This window comes from Panthera leo, chromosome D1, assembly GCF_018350215.1.
Source record: "Panthera leo isolate Ple1 chromosome D1, P.leo_Ple1_pat1.1, whole genome shotgun sequence".
Taxonomy (NCBI): domain Eukaryota; kingdom Metazoa; phylum Chordata; class Mammalia; order Carnivora; family Felidae; genus Panthera; species Panthera leo.
In genome coordinates, this window is record NC_056688.1 from 23,285,772 (window position 1) to 23,307,766 (window position 21,995).

The 21,995-nt window shown below is 46.9% G+C and overlaps 1 protein-coding gene across 2 annotated transcripts in view; it reads left to right on the forward strand.

Annotated features, from left to right (window-relative positions):
* Positions 1 to 21,995, forward strand: part of DCPS (decapping enzyme, scavenger) — a 47,613-nt gene that overhangs the window by 14,644 nt on the left and 10,974 nt on the right. For both annotated transcript variants that reach the window (XM_042906993.1, XM_042906994.1), the window contains exon 3: positions 18,002 to 18,147. In XM_042906993.1, coding sequence (XP_042762927.1) covers positions 18,002 to 18,147 — 146 coding nt within the window. The remainder of the gene's footprint in view (positions 1 to 18,001; positions 18,148 to 21,995) is intronic.

Here is a 21,995-nt window from a genome sequence, read left to right on the forward strand (position 1 = left end):
TCCCTGGGTGCTTTAGAGCTTGTGACGCCAGTGAACCAAGCCCCGAAGGGGCTTGGAGAGACAGTAGAATGACAACTTTTCATTTCAAGATGGAAAGGTTTCTTTCTTTTTTTAAATTTATTTTATTTTATTTCTTAAATTTACATCCAAGTTAGCGTATAGTGCAACAATGGTTTCGGGAGTAGATCCCTTAATGCTCCTTACCCATTTAGCCCATCCCCCCCTCCCACAACCCCTCCAGGAACCCTGTTTGTTCTCCATATTTAAGAGTCTCTTATGTTTTGTCTCCCTCCCTGTTTTTATATTATTTTTGCTTCCCTTCCCTTGTGTTCATCTGTTCTGTGTCTTAAAGTCCTCATATGAGTGCAGTCATATGATACTTGTCTTTCTCTGACTGACTTATTTTGCTTAGCATAATATCCTCTAGTTCCATCCACATAGTTGCAAATGGCAAGATTTCATTCTTTTTGATTGCCGAGTAATACTCCAGCGTGTGTGTGTGTGTGTGTGTGTGTGTGTGTGTGTGCATGCACACACACACACACACACACACACACACACCACGTCTTCTTTATCCATTCATCCATCAATGGACATTTGGGCTCTTTCCCATACTTTGGCTATTGTTGATAGTGCTACTATAAACATTGGGGTGCTTGTGTCCCTTTGAAACAGCATACCTGTATCCCTTTGATAAATACCCAATAATGTAATTGCTGGGTTGTAGGGTAGTTCTATCTTTAATTTTTTGAAGAACCTCCATACCATTTTCCAGAGTGGCTGCACCAGCTTGCATTCCCACCAACAATGCAAAAGATCCTCTTTCTCCGCATCCTCGCCAACATCTGTTGTTGCCTGAGTTGTGAACGTTAGCCATTCTGACAGGTGTGAGGTGGTATTTCATTGTGGTTTTGATTTGTATTTCCCTGATGATGAGTGATGTTGAGCATTTTTTCCTGTGTCGGTTGGCCATCTGGATGTCTTCTTTGGAGAAGTGTCTATTCATGTCTTTTGCCCATTTCTTCGCTGGATTATTTGTTTTTCGGGTGTGGAGTTTGATAAGTTCTTTATAGATTTTGGATACTAATCCTTTATCTGATATGTCATTTGCAAATATCTTCTCCCATTCTGTCGGTTGCCTTTTAGTTTTGCTGATTGTTTCCTTTGCTGTGCAGAAGGTTTTTATTTTGATAAGGTCCCAATAGTTCATTTTTGCTTTGGTTTCCCTTGCCTCCAGGGACATGTTGAGTAAGAAGTTGCTGCGGCCAAGATCAAAGAGGTTTTTTCCTGCTTTCTCCTCGAGGATTTTGATGGCTTCCTGTCTTACATTGAGGTCTTTCATCCATTTTGAGTTTATTTTTGTGACTGGTGTAAGCAAGTGGTCCAGGTTCATTCTTCTGCATGTCACTGTCCAGTTTTCCTAGCACCACTTGCTGAAGAGACTGTCTTGATTCCATCGGATATTCTTTCCTGCTTTGTCAAAGATTAGTTGGCCATATGTTTGTGGGTCCATTTCTGGGTTCTCTGTTCTGTTCCATTAATCTGAGTGTCTGTTCTTGTGCCAGTACCATACTGTCATGATGATTATAGCTTTGCAGTATAGCTTGAAGTCTGGGATTGTGATGCCTCCTGCTTTGGTTTTGTTTTTCAAGATTGCTTTGGCTATTCGGGGTCTTTTCTGCTTCCATACAAATTTTAGGATTGTTTGTTCTAGCTCTGTGAAGAATGCTGGTGTTATTTTGATAGGGATTGCATTGAATATGTAGATTGCTTTGGGTAGTGTGGACATTTTAACAATATTTGTTCTTCCTATCCAGGAGCATGGAATCTTTTTCCATTTTTTTTGTGTCTCCTTCAGTTTCTTTCATAAGTTTTCTGTAGTTTTCAGTGTATAGATTTTTCACCTCTTTGTTTAGATTTATTCCTAGGTATTTTATGGTTTTTGGTGCAGCTGTAAATGGGATCGATTCCTTGATTTCTCTTTCTGCTGCTTCATTGTTGGTGTATAGGAATGCATCTGATTTCTGTGCATTGATTTTTATATCCTGCAACTTTGCCGAATTCATGAATCAGTTCTAGCAGTTTTTTGGTGGAATCTTTTGGGTTTTCCTTATAGACTATCATGTCATCTGCGAAGAGTGAAAGTTTGACCTCCTCCTGGCTGATTTGGATGCCTTTTATTTCTTTGTGTTGTCTGACTACAGAAGCTAAGACTTCCAATACTATGTTGAATAACAGTGGCGAGAGTGGACATCCCGGTCTTGTTCCTGACCTTAGGGGGAAAGCTCTCAGTTTTTCCCCATGGAAGATAATATTAGCACTGGGTCTTTCATATATGGCTTTTGTGATCTCGAGGTATGATCCTTTTATCCCAACTTTCTTGAGGTTTTTTAGTAAGAAAGGGTGCTGTATTTTGTCAGATGCTTTCTCTGCATCTGTTGAGAAGATCATGTGGTTCCTGTCCTTTCTTTTATTGATGGGATGAATCACATTGATTGTTTTGCAGATATTGAACCAGCCCTGCATCCCAGGTATGAATCCCACTTGGTCGTGGTGCATAATTTTTTTAATGTATTGCTGGATCCAGTTGGCTGATATCTTGTTGAGGATTATTTCATCCGTGGAAGTTGGTCTATAGTTCTCCTTTTTAGAGTGGTGTTTGTCTGGTTTTAGAATCAAGGTAATGCTGGCTTCATAGAAAGAGTTTGGAAGTTTTCCTTCTATTTCTATTTTTGGAACAGCTTCAAGAGTATAGGTGTTAACTCTTCCTTAAATGTTTGGTAGAATTCCCCTGGAAAACCATCTGGCCCTGGACTCCTGTTTTTTGGGAGATTTTTGATTACTAATTTGATTTCTTTACTGGTTATGGGCAAGATGGAAAGGTTTCTAACACCTGGGTAAAATTCTTTAAAAAAATTGTTTTTAATGTTTATTTATTTTTGAGAGAGAGACAGAGCACAAACCAGGGAGGGGCAGAGAGGGAGACACAGAGTCCGAAACAGGCTTCAGGCACCCAGCTGTCAGCCCAGAGCCCGATGTGGAGCTCGACTCATGAACCATGAGGTCATGACCTGAGCCGAAGACAGACAGTTAACCAACTGAGCCACCCAGGCGCCCCGGCCTGGGTAAAATTCTTGACCCAGACCTTGGGTTCTCCCTTTCCCATGGCAGTCTAATTGGCTCATTCTCTCCTTCCCCTGCCACCTCAGCTCAGGGAACCCTTGCACACTGCCTCCTCTCCTCCCCCGTCTCCTCCCTTCCCTCTGTTCAATTCTCCATTTAGACACCTGGCTTCCATGAAGCCAGGAGAAGCCATGTCATTCAGAAATGAGTAGAAGTGAGTAGATCCTGAACGACTGAGATGCAGTCACCAGCACTAGTGGTGTTCTCTTTCTCTCTGTCTCCCAGATGGGGCAAGTTCCCAAGACTCTGTGGCAGTCTTGAGGCTCAAGTCAGCAGAAAAGTCAGCTTACTCAGGACCAGTGGGCGAAGGCGGATTACCCACAGGGTAGCTGGTTCCACTTCATTGCTTGGCTCCAGCTGTGGCTGCCGGCCTGCGGCAGCCTGGTTCCATTGTCCCCTTCTGATCCATACTTCTCAGTGAATGATAACCTAGAATTCTGGTAGCCTGGGCCCATCTCGATGGGGGATGTATCCTGTGCCTTGGGCTTTCTCCCTTCCCACCAACACTCATACTGTGGCAGTGTCCGTTGATGTTGCCCTGAGACTGGGTACTGTGCTTCTCTCGGAGTGAATAAGGAAATGCCTTTAGACAGGAATTTGAGAGAGGGGCCATGTTTTGGAACTCCCAAGTGTTTGGTCCAGTAGCTTTTGCAGTCTGATCTGCTTCTCCCCAGAATAGCTTCTTCCTGTGTGTGGGAACGTGGGGGATCTCACAGCCCTAATGGTGGGACTGTCCACCACTGGCTCCATTATCTCATTAGATACCAGTTCTCAGTCCTTCTATTCAAATGGAACTTTGTGGAATGCAGTAAGTCCCACAGCCATCCTGTAGCAGCATTTCTCATTCCTAAAGGACCACCTCTGATACCGTGTAGCCAAAGGCCACCTCAGGCAACCCTGGGGCGGCATTCAGAGTCCCCGGATTTGCTTGTATTTGCTTGTGGGCCACTGGCTGTCATATGTCCTTCCTGGGCCTTGGAGAACTGAGGAGAAGGAGGGAAGGAGCCTGTCACATCCAGGGCCTGGCTAAAAATCAGTATTTGCCCCTCCCCTGCTTCTAATAGCATCTCTGCTTTCATTGAGACAGGTCATTAGCGGCTTGAAGGTTTGCTGTGGGGTGGCCAGAGCTGCCTGCAGGACCCTGCCCACACCCTTCACCCCGTTTTTTTTTTTTTATCTGGGGGTCTCTCCAGGCCTCCCCTGGAGTACTTGCAGCATGCCTGCTTGTGCAGGACAATGACCACCCCCTCTCCGGCCTCCAGCCTGCTCTCCCTGGACACCTCAGGGGAGATCCCCAGGAGGAGGGAAGATAACACAAGTCCCCAGGAGACCCTGCAGCCTCGCTCCCTTGCCAGCCTTTCCGCCAGGGTTCTTTGATGGAGCGCCCCGCCAGTTTTGGGCGTCTGCCCTGTCACCTGGGTGGCTCTGCCCGGGCCCTTGTGGAAGGGGATGTGGGGGTGGGTGTCACACGCAGATCCTGCTTTGCTGCTGCTTCTCTCCAGGCTCCCCCGAGCCGGCACATCTGGGTCAAATAAGTTGAAACTGGCTCATCGTAATGAAAGGAGAGCAAAAGCCACAGACTGAGCCATAGGAATTACCTCATCGTGTAGAAGTCATCAGTAACGGCTGGAAAGCAGTCTTGTTTGAACATGTGTATGGGAAGGAGAGCAGACTGTCTGTGGTTTGCATTTTCATGTTTCATGTGCAGCAGCATTTTCCTGGGGATTTGGCTAAGCCAGCTTTGGCAGAGAGCAAGAAAGGCAGCTGCTCTTTTCCTCTCCGTAGCCCTGCCTCCCCGCCTCTGAAGGCAGTTGGGCGGAGGACGGGGGTGGGCTTCTTTATTGGAGAAGGCCTTTCAGGACACTCTTAGGGGTCTTTTCCAACAGCACAGAGCTGTCCTAGCCAGGAGCACAGCGACCTGCCCTCCTGCGCTGCAGAGAGAAGGAACATGCGTGTATAGGGCAGTGATTCATCTGGGATGCAGATGCCAAAACATCCCTGCCGTCCCAAGCCCTGCACGGGCTGCGGTGCCACCACAAGGCAGGCCTCCTTCCCTGAGAGCCAGCACCGTCATCTGGTGGGGAGCAGTGGGGGGTGACGCGACGCACATAAGCTGAAACAGCCGTTGTCCCCTGGTGCGAGCGGGGTCGTCTTCCATCCCTCCGTGCACCCCACCAGAGCCCATTCTCGCCCAGCATCCGGCCACAGTGTACCCTGGCGATCAGTACTTCCCGAGTACCTCCGCGTCTGTGCCCCTGCCCCACTCCCTCCCCAGGAAGCATGACAGACAGACACCAGTGCTGCTGTTGGTCCCATGCGTTGTGATGTGTTTCCAGACCTCCCAGTCTGCAGCCCCAATCTCTCTGGTACCTTATTATGCCCTTTGGTTTTGCTGACAGCTGTTTACATGTCTTTGGGAGGGACTGGAACTAATCACGTTTCTCCCATCTGATGGGGCTGCTTTTTGGAGAACACGGAGGTAGGACAGGCTTCTTAGGGAAGGGTCTGAAAGGGAATGGCCCTCTGCCACTGGGAAAGCAATGTTGCACAGAGGAGCCAGACTGCTTGGGTTCACATCTCAGCTCTGCGCCTTCTTAGCTGTGTGGCCTTGGCCAAATCACTTAACCTCTCTGGGGCTTATTTAAGGAGGGGCTTATTTTTCAGTTTTTAATGTATTTGTTACATAAGTGATCCACATTTGTTTTGGAAAATGTAATAAATCCCCTCCCCCAAATTAATTTAAAAAATTACAGTTATGTGTAATTCCACCACCCAGTGGTAACCGTTCCACATCTTGGACCGTGTCCTGAAATTCAGGCTTTTTTCTGTATGTGTTTATGTGTATGCAGTTATGCATGCGCACATTCTTTAAAAAGTAAAATGGTATAATATATATTCTGTTCTGTAACTGCATCGTAAGGACCTAACCTAATACATATGAGGTGCTGCTTTAGGCTCTGCACACACAGTATGTAAAACAACGCCTCTGCTCTCAAGAAGCTTATGTCCAGTTGGAGGAGATGAACCATAAATAAACAAATAGGTCAAGTGGTAATAAACAGCTAAGAAGAAAAAGAAAGTATTAAACAGGGTTATTACCGTATTATTGACTATGTCCTTGATGCTGTACCTTTCCTCTTTGTGACATTTTTTTTTTTTTTTTTTTTTTTTTATAACTGAAACAGACTTTCGGGTTTTTTGTTCATTTGTTTTAGCTTTTAGATTCTACATGAAAAATTATATGGTATTTGTTTTTCTGTAACTGACTTATTTCATTTGGCATAATATACTCTAGGTCCATCCATGTTGTTACAAATGTCAAAATTTCTTTTTTTTTTTTTTTTTTTTTAATGGCTGAGTAATGTTCCAGTGTATGTATATACCCCTTTTTTATCCATTAATCTATTGATGGACACTTGGGCTGCTTCCAGATTTTGGCTCTTGTAAATAATGCTGCCATAAACATAGGGCTGCCTATGTCTTTTTGAATTAGTATTTTCGTTTTCCTTAGGTAAATACCCACTAGTGGAATTCCTGGATCACATGGTATGGTGACAGATGGTGATTACATGTATCTTGGGGAGTGCTGAGTAATATTATAGAATTGTCCAATTTGATGGGGTGCCTGGGTAGCTGAGTCGGTTAAGCGTCCGGCTTCGGTTCAGGTCATGATCTCACAGTTTGTGAGTTCGAGCCCTGCATCAGGCTGTGTGCTGACAGCTCAGAGCCTGGAGCCTGCTTCGGATTCTGTGTCTCCCTCTCTCTCTGCCCCTCCCCCACTCATGCTCTGTCTCTGTCTCTCTCTCTCTCTCTCTCTCAAAACTAAATCAACATTAAAAAAAAGAATTGTCAAATTTGATAGATTGTACACTTGAAACTAATAGAACATTGTACATCACATACACTTCAAAAATGCATTTTTGAAAGTAAAGCATTATGGGGGTGCCTGGGTGGCTCAGTCAGTTAAGCATAAGACTTTGGCTTGGGTCATGATCTCACAGTTATGGGCTCGAGCCCCGCATCAGGCTGTCTGCTGTCAGCACGGAGCCTCCTTCAGATTCTCTGTCTCCCTCTCTCTCTGCCTCTCTCCTGCTCCCTGTCTCTCAAAAATAAATAAGCATTAAAAAATAATAGTAATAAAGCCTTATGGGGTACCTGAGTGGCTCAGTCTGTTGAGCTCATGGTCTGTGAGTTCAAGCTCCACATCGGGCTTGCTGCTGTCTGTGTGGAGCCCACTTCAGATGCTCTGTCCGTCTCTGTGCCCCTGTCTCGCGTGTGCTCTCTCAAAAATAAACAAACATTTAAAAAATAATAAAAAAGAAAGCACTGTGGGGCACCTGGGTGGCTCAGTTAGTTAAGTGTCTGACTCTTGATTTTGGTTCAGGTCATGGTTTCAGCACTGTGAGATCCAGCCTCACGTGGGGCTCCACAGTGCGGAGCCTGCTTAAGATTTTCTGTCTTCCTCTCTGTTCCTCCCGCCGACCCCCCCCTGCCCACACAAATTAAAAAAAAAAAATAAAGCATTATAAGGGAGACAGAAGGACAGGGACATGGGCTTCCAGTTACAAGAGGGCATTTTGCCCACCTGTTTCCTCTAAAACCCTCACTAGAAATGACATTAAAGAAATTGCCTTACAAAAAGTTATCCTGCAGCGACTAGAGAAGGAGAGGAGACAAACCTAGGAAGTGATAGGAGGAGTGACTGACCTCACGGATGTGGGAGAGGGAAACCTGAGCCAGCAGGTCCCATAAATTCTGTCCCACTTCACCCAACTGCTAACGGCCCCTCCCAGAGATCCAGCGTCTACAGAGGTTCAAACAAGGTCTGGAGGTTCTCAGTGCAGTTGAGGGGGGCTCAGGGTACTGAAATGTAGAGACTTAAGTGGAAGCTTACCTATTCAGTGTTAATGCCCTCTCCCCCTGCCCGCCAGCTGCTTCTCCTTCCTGTCACTCAGAATGCTGTCAGCCAGGCTTGTACTCCATGTACGAGATTGGAAGAGTCACGTGTGGAGAATCTGACCAGCCCAAGAGAGAAGACAAACCTTCGGGGATTCCGTCATGCAAGGGCATAGCCTGACCATCCTAAAATGAAGCTTCAGGTGAACACACGTATGTCCACAGAGCTTCCCATCAGCTTTGTAGTGTTCGGCCCTCCGATATGAGTGAGTGGACAGGCAAGGGTGACCAGACTTGAGGAAAGTGTCAGTTGAAAAAGAGAGGAAGGAAAAGAAAAGAACTCGGAAGAAACAGGAACTATGTGGGGAGAAGAAATTTGCAAAAACTGTCGTTAACGTCCGAGACAAATGATATATCAAAGGCATAAGAATAAGATACCATCAACAAGGAGTTTTTTTAAGAAGCTCTTGGAAATTAAATGCACAGTAGAACTGAAAATTTCAATACAAGAAGTTAAAACTTCCTTAAAATTAGAGCGGTAAGACACAGAGGGCATTCACTTTGTAACATCCCCTCTGTAAAGAGAGCTTTCCTACTGTTCTTACTTTCTGATCTTATGCTCTAATAAACTTTTGCCTGCTGCTCAAAAAAAAACAAAAACTAAAAAAAAATAAAAGACACAGATGGAAAATGGGAGAGAAAAGCAAAGTGGAAGATGGATCTAAAAAGCTAAATATTAAATATTCAGATAGGCATTCTAGAAAGACAGGGTGGGGAAAATGGGGGAGAAAATAATCAGAGAAATAAGAGGTTTTCCAGGACTGAAGAACAGGATTTTTGAGATTGAAAGTCCATTTACCCAGATCAGGGGATGAATAGAAACCACTCAGAGACCCATCAACATGGTTGGGACATTGAGGACAACAAGAAAACGGGTCAGTACAAAGGTATGGGGATCAGAAAGACCTCAAACTTCTCAACAGCATCATCGCAATCTAGAAACTCGTGGAGCTTTCATATTTTGAGGGTCACTGCTTTGCATCATAGAATTCTTTTGCCAAACTCTTTTTTTTTTAATTTTTTTTTTTTTACGTTTATTTATTTTTGAGACACAGACAGAGCATGAACGGGGGAGGGTCAGAGAGAGAGGGAGACACAGGATCCAAAACAGGCTCCAGGCTCTAGGCTCTGAGCTGTCAGCACAGAGCCTGATGCAGGGCTCAAACTCACAGACTGAGATCATGACCCGAGCCGAAGTCGGACGCTCAACCGACTGAGCCACCCAGGCGCCCCTTTCACCAAACTCTTAATTGTGACAGTAGAACACAGACATTTTCAGATGTTCCAAGTGTCTAAATATATCTCGCTTGTTCCACAGCTCTGGAAGCAACTTGACTTTGTGCCTTAGTGTTGTGGTCCTTAATGTGTGGTCCTGGAACCAGGACCAGTGGCAGTGGCTGCACCTGGCAACTTCTTAAAAAAGGCATCTTTGCCCACCCCAGATGTCTTCAGTCAGGTGGTTCTGGTGCACAGTGCAGTTTGGGAACCACTGCTTTAGCAAAATAAAGATGCAAACAGGAAAGAGGAAGATAGTGGGGATCCAGGAAGCAAAACGTCCAGCAGCAGAGAGAAGGGGAGACGGCTGCCAGATGGTGGTGCATTGAGCTCCCGGGCATAGCTCCTCACAGACACCTGCTGGAGTGGGTCAGAGGCTCCGGGAGGACACGTTGCTTGTGTTCTTCTGGGTTTGAACATTAAGAGATTTATATAGGGGCACCTGGGTGGCTCAGTCAGTTAAGTGTCCGACTCTTGATTTTGGCTCGGGTCAAGATCTCACAGTTTGTGAGACGGAGCCCCACGTCAGGCTCTACACGCTGATGGTTCAGAGCCTGCTTGGGAGTCTCTCTCGCCCCACCCCTCTCAAATAAACTTAGAAGAGATTTCTATAAACGGAAGTGGATGTAGGGATGAATTAGTGACAAGTTAATAGAAAAGTGAGCAGATAAGAGTAATGACTAACTACACATAGCCAAAGTTGTGCTGAAAAGGAAAACTAGTCGTAGTATTCAGCAGTGAAAGCATTTATATCATCATGGTAGTGTTAACATTTTATTCTGACTTCTCCAAAATTGTACAATAGTTGTATTGTGAGATTAGGGGGTAAGAGAGAAAAGAGTGTGCAGGGAGGGTCCCCACATGCACACGTGCTTTTGATAGCTGGTAAAAAAGCTAAATCCTTACCTCTGTAATGGGAAGTTAATAAGAAATAGTAAAAGTGAGAAGTCAAGGGGGAACAAGATAGAAACATATCTGTAATTAAAACTGTGGAAGTACACAAGCAAAGAGACGTCAAGAAGAATTGAAAGTGGTGTGTGGGGAAAAGCAGGAAACTTCTGGCTTCATGTGACTAACCTATGTGCCAGCATGCCTTGAATTAAAAATAAAAGCAAAGTTTGAAAAAGCACAATAGGTGGAGTGGTTTCATAAGGAGTATCAGGGAAGTCCTCTGAACGTACAATTGTCCCTTGAACGGTGCGGGGGTTAGGGGTATCGGTCCCCCGTGCAGCTGAAAATCCACTCCCCTCTAAATTAACTCCCGGCTAAAACTCCCTGAAAACTAAACTACTCCCCCCAAACTTAACCCTTCATGCAGCTGAAAATCCACATACAACTTTGAGCTGTCCCCAAAGTTAATAACCTGCTGTTGACTGGAAGCTTTGGCGATGGTAGAAGCAGTTGATGAACACATATTTTGTGTGTTGTATGTATTCTGTACTGTGTTCTTACACTGAAGTAAGCTAGAGAAAAGAAAATGGTGTTAAAACCATAAGGAAGAGAAAATACATTTCCAATACTCTATTGTATTTATTGGGGGAAAAAATCGCTAAGTGAACCCATGCAGTTCAAACCTGTGTTGTTCAGGGGTCAGCTGTACTGTGAACATTATCGAGAGATGGGTTTTGAGGGGGTTCGAAATTGTTCCAAGCTGTTATTTTAAGAATACCAGTAGGAGGGCAGGATTGGGGGGGGGGGGCTCCTTGTTGTTTCTCTAGCCACAGGGGAACGCTGGGTGGGGACGTGCCAGGTATGCTTACCCTGGGCAGTCAGTTTGCTAAGCGGAGGTTGGCAGAGGGCACCAGGAAGGTGCTCAGGCCTCATGTGTTGACCTACGGGGTTGGCACCATGATGCCACAGCTGAAGCCCAGTCCCGAGCCAGATGGAGCTGTGGGATCGAGGGCACCCGTTTCTTTCTGTGTCAAGTGGGGACCCTAATAACACCTACCTCACACTGGTTGTGAGGAGTGAATGAGTTAATGCATGTATAGGGCTTAGAACAGCGCCTGGTATGTCTTTTAGCAATTAGCGCTGAGGGTCCAGAGGATATTGACACTTTTTTTTTTTTTTTACTTTTTATTTTGGAAAAAAAAAAAAAAAAATCAACCCTACAGAAAAGTTGTAAGAATAGTGCAAAGAACTCCCTTGTAAAAGCCTTATTGCTAACATCTTACCACTTTTGCCTTTTCTCTCTCCGTATGTACCTATATGATATTTTGCTCACTCTTGTTATTACTGAAAAGTAAGTTGCAGACATTATAACCTTCCTTGCTAAGCACTTCAGTGTATGTTTCCTAGGAACCAGAGTAAAGTGGTCAATTTTAGGAAATCTCCCACGTATACCAAGCTAGTTTGCAGTGTAGACACCATTATGAAATTTTACCGCTTGTTCCAATACCATCTTCCCAGCAGGACACCTCTCCCCCATCCAGGATCCAGTCCAGTCTCTAGTGTCCTTTAATCCGGAACAGCCTTTCTGCCTTCCTTTATTTTCTCTTTGACCCTTTTGAAGAGTTATCAAGCCACTTGTTTTGTAGAATGTCCCTGGATTAGGGTGGGCTAATTTTTCCTCGTGATCCGATTCGGACCATGCATTTTTGGCCAGAATACCACGGCACATCCCTCAGGAGGCTCCTGATGGCAGTGTGTCCTGTTAGGAGTGATGTTAACTCTGAGCACCTGGGCCCTTTGTCATTAATAAGTAATCTACAGGAAGATACTTTGAGACTGTGTGTGGACATCCTGTTCCCCAACATATTTTCACCTGGTGGTTTGAGCATTTATTGGGCATTGACACTTGACCAAAATCCTCATGAAGTTCACTTGCAGGTCAACGTCTTGATTTGGCATTTAGATAGACACCAAAGTTTACTTTTGCTTGCCAATAAAAAAACTTAGCATTGGGAAGCATACTGATTTTTATCAGAGAAGTTTTAATCCATTTGGCTCAAAAATGCCCTTCCTGGGGCTTAAGCCTAAAAGGCTAGATTCATTTATCCACTTGTTCAGTCTTCGTTGAGTGCCTCCTGCAAGCCAAGTGCTATTCCTGGTGCTGGGGATAAAATGATTAAAACAATTTTTAAAGGTAGACAAAAACCCCTGTCCTCCTGGAAGCTACATTCTAATGGGAGAATCAGACAATAAATCTGTACTGTACTGTCAGGTGGTAAGGAGTGAGGAAAAAGCAAGCCATCGGCGAGATAGACAGGGACGAGGTAAGGGGAGCTCCTTCAGCAGGGCTGGTGGAGAACTCCAACCTTGACTTAGGTGAGAGCAGCTGGTCAGAGGCCTAGAGATGGGATGTGAGTTAGCGGAACTGTAAAGAGGTCTGTGTGGCCGGGGCGGAGACATCGAGGGGGTGATGGTGGTGAATGAGGTTGGAGAAAGGGCTAGAGCAGGGTGGCTGAGGGCTGTGTAGACAATGCTGGGAACCCAGGGGAACGGTCCAGGTTTGAAGGGGCACAGCCCCCACCCCTGTCAACAGCACGTGAAGCCAGCCCACTCCTGCCCGGGGCTGCTGGTGGTGGCCTGACAGAGGCCTGGCCCCCAAGAGTGATTAGCTCTGAGGGGGTCCAGGGTCCAGCAGTGGGGCTTCTGCATCCACATCCAAGCAGGAGTTTCTCAGAAAAGGAAGAAAGATGGCAGGAAGTAAGGAGCTGGAAAATGCCTTTTTCTGTTTTCCCTGCCGCAGAAGGGGAAGGCGGGAGGAAGGGGAAGGCGGGAGGGGGCTGGCCTGGGGAGGCGCCCGCTTCCCAGCACCCTGGGTGGCTGGGGCGGTCTCTGACAAGCCTTGGCAGACAGGGGCGTGCTCCTGGGCCCAGCGGCTTTCTGATCTGAAACAGCCAGGGAGCCCCAGGCTGTGAGCCCGGGCTCGGTGGTCATTGCCAGCAGGGCGGGCTGTTCTCCAACGTGAGTGTGGCCTTTGTCTCCGGCCGGATCCCCCATATGGAGGGAGCTCCTCCGCTCATGGCTTTTCTCCCCGCTGCCCAGCCCAGGCTACCAAAGTAACAGCAAACACAGCAACAGTGAGAGCTAGCCTGTGAGAGAACTTCTCTGTGCAGGGGGCATGGGGGTGGGGGTGGGCACCTGCTGAATGCTTCCCACCTACTGCTCACTGAGTTCTCATAACCACCCTATACAGTAGGTCACCCGCGCCCGGTTACACAGCTAAGTGCAGAGCCAGTATTTGAACCCAGGCCCACTGGTGCTAGAATCTCCGTTCTCTGCAAAGCTACTCTTGGATAAGGGATTTTCCTGGAGCACACTGCAAGGGTCAAGGCAATGCCATTGGGTCTATTTCTGGCAGTTTCTTATCTCTTGGGACCTGGTGTACTTGACCTCTGGCCTTTCTCCCAGAGCCATTAGAGGGTTTTGGGAGTGAGGAAGTACTTTTGCTGCCACCTCGAGGGTTGTGAGGAGGCCTTTGTGCCTCCATTTCAGGGTCAGATCCAGAGATTCCCAGGAAGTGGAGGGGACGTGGTGCCCCCCACTGGTCCAGATGACATGTTTCGTTTAATGTTGACAGCAACTCTAAGGGCAGATTTTGTGACCAGTCTTTAACAGATGAGGAAACTGGGGCCCCGAGAGGTTAAATAACACACCCAAGGTCGGACTGTCTGTAAGCGGGTGGGGGGAGTGTGGTGTCAACTCAGGTCCAGAGCCTGTGTCTTTGCGCTGAGCTGCTGTGCCTCCCAGAGCTGAAGGACTGGTGTTTGATGCTCACTGGAACTTGTGTGCTGGGTTAGCACCTCGGTCTGTCCCCACTGGACTGTTGGAATAATATGCGGCCAGCAGGTAGGTGTTTGAAGAGCACCAGCTTTTAGGGTAAGGAAACCTCACATTTGGCGTTGCCTCTGTCACATCTCGAGGCAGAAGTCCTGACTCCTGTGAAACAGGGATTCAAATTGCCTACGTCCTCAGACCACGTACGAAAGTGTAGGTGCGTGCGGGAATTTCTGGAGTTTTAAAGTGTGCCTGCTGGGCTTCCTTCAGGTTACCCTGGGCGAGCACTCTGAATCGAGAGTAAGAGAGTTGGGCAGGACATGGGTCTGTTGAGAAACATCCTGATTTTGTTTTTTTTTTTTAATTTTATTTTTTTAAATTTACATCCAAATTAGTTAGCATATAGTACAACGATGATTTCAGGAGAAGATTCCTTAGTGCCCCTTACCCATTTAGCCTATCCCCCCTCCCACAATCCCTCCAGTAACCCTCAGTTTGTTCTCCATATTTATGAGTCTCTTCTGTTTTGTCCCCCTCCCTGTTTTTATATTATTTTTGTTTCCCTTCCCTTATGTTCATCTGTTTTGTCTCTTAAAGTCCTCATGAGTGGAGTCATATGATTTTTGTCTTTCTCTGACTAATTTCACTTAGCATCACACCCTCCAGTTCCATCCACGTAGTTGCAAATGGCAAGATTTCATTCTTTTTGATTGTCGAGTAATACTCCATTGTGTACATATATATATATATATATGTATATGTATATATGTATACATGTATATGTATGTGTATATGTACACATGTATATATGAATATATGTATATGTATACATATATGTATATACATATACATATGTATACATATACATATATATACATATGTATACATATACGTATATATACATATGTATATACATATATGTATATATATACATATGTACACATATATGTACACAGACACATATATATATACACATATGTACATATATATGTATATATATATATATACACCACATTTTCTTTATCCATTCATCTGTCGATGGACATTTGGGCTCTTTCCATACTTGGCTATTATTGATAGTGCTGCTATAAACATGGGGATGCATGTGTCCCTTCAAACCAGCACACCTGTATCCCGTGGATAAATGCCTAGTAGTGCAGTTGCTGGGTCGTAAGGTAGTTCTATTTTTAGTTTTTTGAGGAACCTCCATACTGTTTTCCAGAGTGGCTGCACCAGGTTGTATTCCCACCAACAATGCAAAAGAGATCCTCTTTCTCCACATCCTCGCCAACGTCTGTTGTTGCCTGAGTTGTGAATGTTAGCCATTCTGACAGGTGTAAGGTGGTATCTCATTGTGGTTTTGATTTGTATTTCTCTGATGATGAGTGATGTTGAGCATTTTTTCCTGTGTCGGTTGGCCATCTGGATGTCTTCCTTGGAGAAGTGTCTATTCATGTCTTTTGCCCATTTCTTCACTGGATTGTTTTTTTTTTGGGTGTTGAGTTTGATAGGTTTTTTTTTTATAGATTTTAGATACTAACCCTTTATCTGATATGTCATTTGCAAATATCTTCTCCCATTCTGTTGGTTGCCTTTTAGTTTTGCTGATTGTTTCCTTTGCTGTGCAGAAGGTTTTTATTTTGATAAGGTCCCAATAGTTCATTTTTGCTTTGGTTTCCCTTGCCTCCAGGGACATGTTGAGTAAGAAGTTGCTGCAGCCAAGATCAAAGAGGTTTTTTTCCTGCTTTCTCCTCGAGGATTTTGATGGCTTCCTGTCTTACATCGAGGTCTTTCATCCATTTTGAGTTTATTTTTGTGACTGGTGTAAGCAAGTGGTCCAGGTTCATTCTTCTGCATGTCACTGTCCAGTTTTCCCAGCACCGCTTGCTGAAGAGACTGTCTTGATTCCATCGGATATTCTTTCCTGCTTTGTCAAAGATTAGTTGGCCATATGTTTGTGGGTCCATTTCTGGGTTCTCTGTTCTGTTCCATTAATCTGAGTGTCTGTTCTTGTGCCAGTACCATACTGTCATGATGATTATAGCTTTGCAGTATAGCTTGAAGTCTGGGATTGTGATGCCTCCTGCTTTGGTTTTGTTTTTCAAGATTGCTTTGGCTATTCGGGGTCTTTTCTGCTTCCATACAAATTTTAGGATTGTTTGTTCTAGCTCTGTGAAGAATGCTGGTGTTATTTTGATAGGGATTGCATTGAATATGTAGATTGCTTTGGGTAGTGTGGACATTTTAACAATATTTGTTCTTCCTATCCAGGAGCATGGAATCTTTTTCCATTTTTTTGTGTCTTCTTCAGTTTCTTTCATAAGTTTTCTGTAGTTTTCAGTGTATAGATTTTTCACCTCTTTGTTTAGATTTATTCCTAGGTATTTTATGGTTTTTGGTGCAACTGTAAATGGGATCGATTCCTTGATTTCTCTTTCTGCTGCTTCATTGTTGGTGTATAGGAATGCAACCAATTTCTGTGCGTTGATTTTATATCCTGCAACTTTGCTGAATTCATGAATCAGTTCTAGCAGTTTTTTGGTGGAATCTTTTGGGTTTTCCTTATAGACTATCATGTCATCTGCGAAGAGTGAAAGTTTGACCTCCTCCTGGCTGATTTGGATGCCTTTTATTTCTTTGTGTTGTCTGACTACAGAAGCTAAGACTTCCAATACTATGTTGAATAACAGTGGCGAGAGTGGACATCCCGGTCTTGTTCCTGACCTTAGGGGGAAAGCTCTCAGTTTTTCCCCATTGAGGATATTAACATTGGGTCGTTCATATTAGAAATGTCTCCTGATTTTAGAACACCATTTTCCTCTCCTGCCCTTAAGATCTATGTGGAAGCACTATGTATAAATGATAACAGTTGTAGCAGATGTTATTAGAAGTAGGGAAAAGGATTTAACCAAAGCCAGGTGGTGTTGGACTAGAACCCTAGCCTAGTGTCTGTTTAGGAAAACTATAAGACTTCCTGCTGATGAAAACAGCAGTTCTCAACTGGGGGCAATTTCATCCCCCAGGGGGCATTTGGCAATGTCTGGAGATGTTTTTGGCTGTCCTAGCTGGAGACAGGATTTTACTAACATCCTGGTAGAAATCTGCCATTCTGGTAACCGTCCTGTAGCATACAGGACAGTCCCCATATGACAAGAATTATCTGTCCAAAATATGGACCATGCCAGGGTTGAGAAAGGCTGATTAAAAATAGCCAGCACTTACATAGTATTTGCTTTGTGTCAGACAATGTTCTAAGTGCTTCACAGGTATTAAGTTGTTTAATCCTCCCAACTCTGTGACATAGGAGCTATTATTATCCTCCGTTGACAGATGGGGGAGTAGGGGCTTGGGAAGGTTAAATAACTGGACCAGGGTCAGGGTCCCGAGGAAGGAACAGGCAGAGCCAGGACTTGAACTCAGTCCAGCTCCGGAGTCCACGCCTTTAACCATGGTGCTCTGCTGCTCTGCTTTGCATGAGGGAAGGCTACTTAGCTTTAAGTCAGATCTTCAGCTTTGGGTCTAGAAAGCCACATACCAAGAAATTTGCTACGTGACAAGAGTCAGAAACCTTTCATTCTTGTGCCTAGAAAACAGAGTGGGGAAGGGTGGTGAGGGGCCCAGCGACCCATCATCAGTGAAAACCCTGTGACTCCCAGATGCTGAGTGTGATTCAACTTATGAATTTATTGGCGTGAGGCGCCTCATGGGTCCCGGGTGACTATAACCTCTTAGCCTTCGGCTCCTTTCGTTGGGGAATCAGAGATGGGGGTGGGGGTCACCTCTCTGTGCTGGGGACCAGAGTGTGACAGGACTGTGCAGAGCGTGCACCTAACTTTGGAGTCCCGGGCTGTGTTTGTCATTACAGACGTAAAGACAACCGTGGTTTACCCTGCCACAGAGAAGCACCTAGAAAAGTACCTGCGCCAGGACCTCCACCTGGTCCGAGAGACGGGGGCCGATTACAAGAACATCACCTTGCCCCACCTGGAGTCCCAGAGCCTCAGCATCCAGGTGACTGGCTGCCACGCCTCAGACTGGCCCCAGAGGGTGCGGACACAGAGTGCTCCCTGTGGCCGGAGTCTCTGTCTCGAGGATCTGGCAGGGGCCAGCACAGTTCCACAGGTTTGGGGTAGCACAGGCAGCACTGTGGAACCCCTGCCCCCTCCTTGTGCAGGAGTGAACGCACAGATGTGTTAGTAACTGCACAGGACGGGAGAGGGTGAGTGTGCTGTGGGGAAAAGCAACCAGGGTGAGTAGCACGGGAAATGCTGGACTGGGGTGGCCACTGTTTTATCCAGGATGGCCAGAGGCTCGACCCTGGTCCCGGGCGTGCCGCTGAGGCTCTGTGGGACTCTCAGAGCAGCCCAGGCCTTTGGAGAATTTGTATCTTCCTCAGCGCTGATACTGTCTCAGAATGACTGTGCCCTCACCTGGGTCTGTGAATGGGTCAAGACTGACGCCAGGGTAGCCACCCCACCCCATTCCAGACTTTTTATTCCTGGTTCTGCCTGTGCAAACCCGCCTCTGGGAGTCGAGTCCCAGAGTTAAAAACTTCATTCACTCGTTCCCCTTGCATTCGTTCCCCAGAGAGCAGGGTCCTGATGTGCCTGGTGGTTTAGCACAGGGCCTCCTCTCCCGAAGGCTAATGTGAGGTTTGGCGGTGTCTTCAGCCACTAGACCAGATGCAAGGCCATTTAGCTAAGAGATCCCGAGTTCTTGATGGGCCGAGGCCCAGTGCCAACCAGAGCCTGCGCCTGCAGTCGGCCCCAAGTGAATGCTCAGCCTTAAATATGATGGATGAGGCGTTTCCTTGCTCACTTGCTGGCTCTCACCATCTCGGTCTCTTCATCATTCACCCTTGTTCTCTTTGAACATTTCTCACCCACTCTGCCCAAGATCCAGGTTGTGGCTTTGGGGGGTGGTCAGACACAGGGCACTCATTGCCATGTCTCCCGGGCCAGAAGAAGGGAGGGGGCCCTTGGGTGTGGGGGCCAAGGGCCCCCCCAAGTCAGTTATACATGGGAGAAGTAAGGAAAGGGTGGTTGGCAGGTGTGCGGGAGGCCGTGTGGAGTGACAGGCCGCTTTCCTACTTGGGAAGACCCCGCTGGCTGGGAGTCCTCATCCCCCTGTGCCACATTTGCACTAGGTTTTTCTGCCTCAAGCTGGCGTGATTTTTTTTTTTTTTTTTTTTTTTGAGTCCCTATACTTGCTCTGTCTTCTACATGGAAAGGAGATATGTCTGCATCTTGCTAGATGGCTGCTGCCATTCAGGGTCCCAGAGGGATCTCCTGGAATATGTGTTCTGTGGCACCAGTTGCACAAATATGGGATCCAAAGGAGGATGCTCTTAAAGTTGGTGTGACTTGTATGTGTACTGTCTTATCCACTGCCACGTACTTCCTCTTGGAAAATAATACAGCCAGATTCTCCTACTACTCAGCCAAGTTCTGTTTGACACAAGTATTCGTGTATTCTTTCTTGACCGTTTCTAGTAGGTTTGCAAAGCACTCAGCTCAACTGGCAACACTCATTGTATTAATTGTGCACCTACTGTGTACCAGGCCATGTACTAGGCTCTGGAGGGTCACCAGGGTGAACACTTGTAATGCCCCCAGAGTCTTGTGGGGAAGACAGACATGGAATCTGACCGGCACAGTACAATGGGATAAGCACTCTCCCGCGGGTGGTTTGTATCCAAGGTTCAGTGGTGACACAAAGGGAGGTGATCAGCCTGGACAGTGGGGGGCTTTACAGAGGAAGGGATCCTCCAGTTGGGTCTTAAGGGACAGATGGAAGTTTGCCAGGTGCACAAGGCAGAGAAGGGCATTCCAGGCAGAGGGAAGAACAAAGATAGGCCCCAAGAGCTGGAGGGTCAGCAGGACAAACCAGGAGCAGACGGGCAGGGGCCAGAAGCAGGCGTGTGCACCTGTCAGGACACCAGGAGCTCCCAAACCTGGCTGATCATCAGGATTGCCTGGGGAGATTTTTTAAAATACAGAGCATGGGGCCCTACTCCATGTGTACTGAATCAGGATGTTCAGGGAGTGGAGCTGGGAAATCTGTATTTATTTCTTTTATTTTGCAGAGAGAGAATGAGCAGGGAAGGGGCAGAGAGAGAGGGGGACAGAGGATCTGAAGTGGGCTCCGTGTTGACATCACGGATGTGATGCAGGGCTCCAACTCATAAACCGTGAGATCATGACCTGAGCCGAAGTCGATGTTTAACCGACTAAGCCATCCAGGCGTCCCATGGAAAATCTGTATTTTTTTTTAAGGTTTATTTATTTATTTTGAGAGAGAGAGAGAGAGAGAGAGAGAGAGAGAGCATTTTGACAAACAGGGGAGGGGCAGAGAGAGAGGGAGAGAGAGAGAATCTCAAGCAGCATCCACGCTGTCAGAGCAGAGCCCGACACGGGGCTCCAGCCCACGAACCATGGGATCATGACTGGAGCCGAAGTCAGGAGTGGGACAGTCAACCCACTGAGCCACCCGGGCACCCCAGGAAATCTGTATTTTTAAAAAATATGTTTCTAATGATCATCAGATTTGAGAACAGTTGCCACAGGCAATGAGGGTCCCCCTAGACGGGTTTAAGTATATGGGTTCCACGAGATTTAAAGAATTGCTCGAGTTTGGTGAGTGTGGAGGGCTCTAAAGACCAGCGTGGGCCCGGGCCGAGGCCGAGACAGTGGGGAAGCCTTCGGCAGTGATTTGAGAAGTAGGGCTCGAAGCTGGCGGATTCGAGAGGCGAGCAGAGTCTGGGGGTGGCTCCAGGTCCAGCTTGGATGGAGCATGGATAGGTAGCGGGGTCACTAACCAGGACAGGGGTTGTGGGCAGCGGAGAGGGTTTATGTTGGACAGAGTTGAGTTTGGGACTTGGGAGCACTCCCCAGGTGCCCGGGACTGTTTCAGCTTTCTCTGTGCATTCCCTCATTGACTCTACTCAGCAGCAATTTGGAGACGAGATTCACAGACCGTCAGTGTCACCCCGGTGCCCATGCTGTCAGCCGACCACCCTATTTGGCTCCTCAAATTTGAGGTTCTTGTAACTCCTCAGTATATAATGCCATCAGGGGCGTCTGGGTGACTCAGTCAGTTAAGCATCCAACTTCGCCTCAGGTCATGATCTCACAGTTCGTGGGTTCAGCTCAGAGACTGGAGCCTGCTTCGAATTCTGTGTCTCCCTCTCTCTCTGCCCCTCTCCCCCTCCCCCCTCAAAAATAAATAAACATTAGCAAGTGAATGAAAGGAAAGAAAGAAAGGAAAAGAGAAAAGCGAAAAGTACTGCCATCTGACATCTGGATCCCGAGCATTAGAGACCATCAGGCTAAAAGTGTTGGTCTGTGAGTTGTCAGGTTGAGGTCAGTGTCCGTCCAGGGTTTGGATTCCCATTCTGCCATCTCCGAGCAGTGTGAGTGTCCTGCCATTCTGAGCCCATTTGTTCGCCTGGAAAATGCAACTGGGGTCCCAGTGGGGGTTGAGAGGGGCACCACAGATCACGTCCCCACTGTTGGTTCCAGCACAGACTGGGCACCAGGACGGTAGCTGCCGTTGTGCACACGCAGGTCCCATTCCGAGGACAGGGGAGATCAGGGGAGGGCAGTGCCGATACAGCGGAGGTGTGGACAGGTGAGGGGTGGCCGGAGGAGAGCGGCTAGCAGGGGGGCGAGCAGAAAAGCAGGAGGAGAGTGAACAGGGAGTGAGGTATCCCACGGGAGACTTGCCGGTGTCACCTGCCACAAGGAAGCTATGCCAGGTGCCTGCCAGAAGCCGGGGGTGGCTGAGTCCCCCGGGCTTGCATCCTGATGGGCTCGCTCCCCGTTACAGGCCCTGCCCCTCCCCTCCCCACCCCCCCCCCC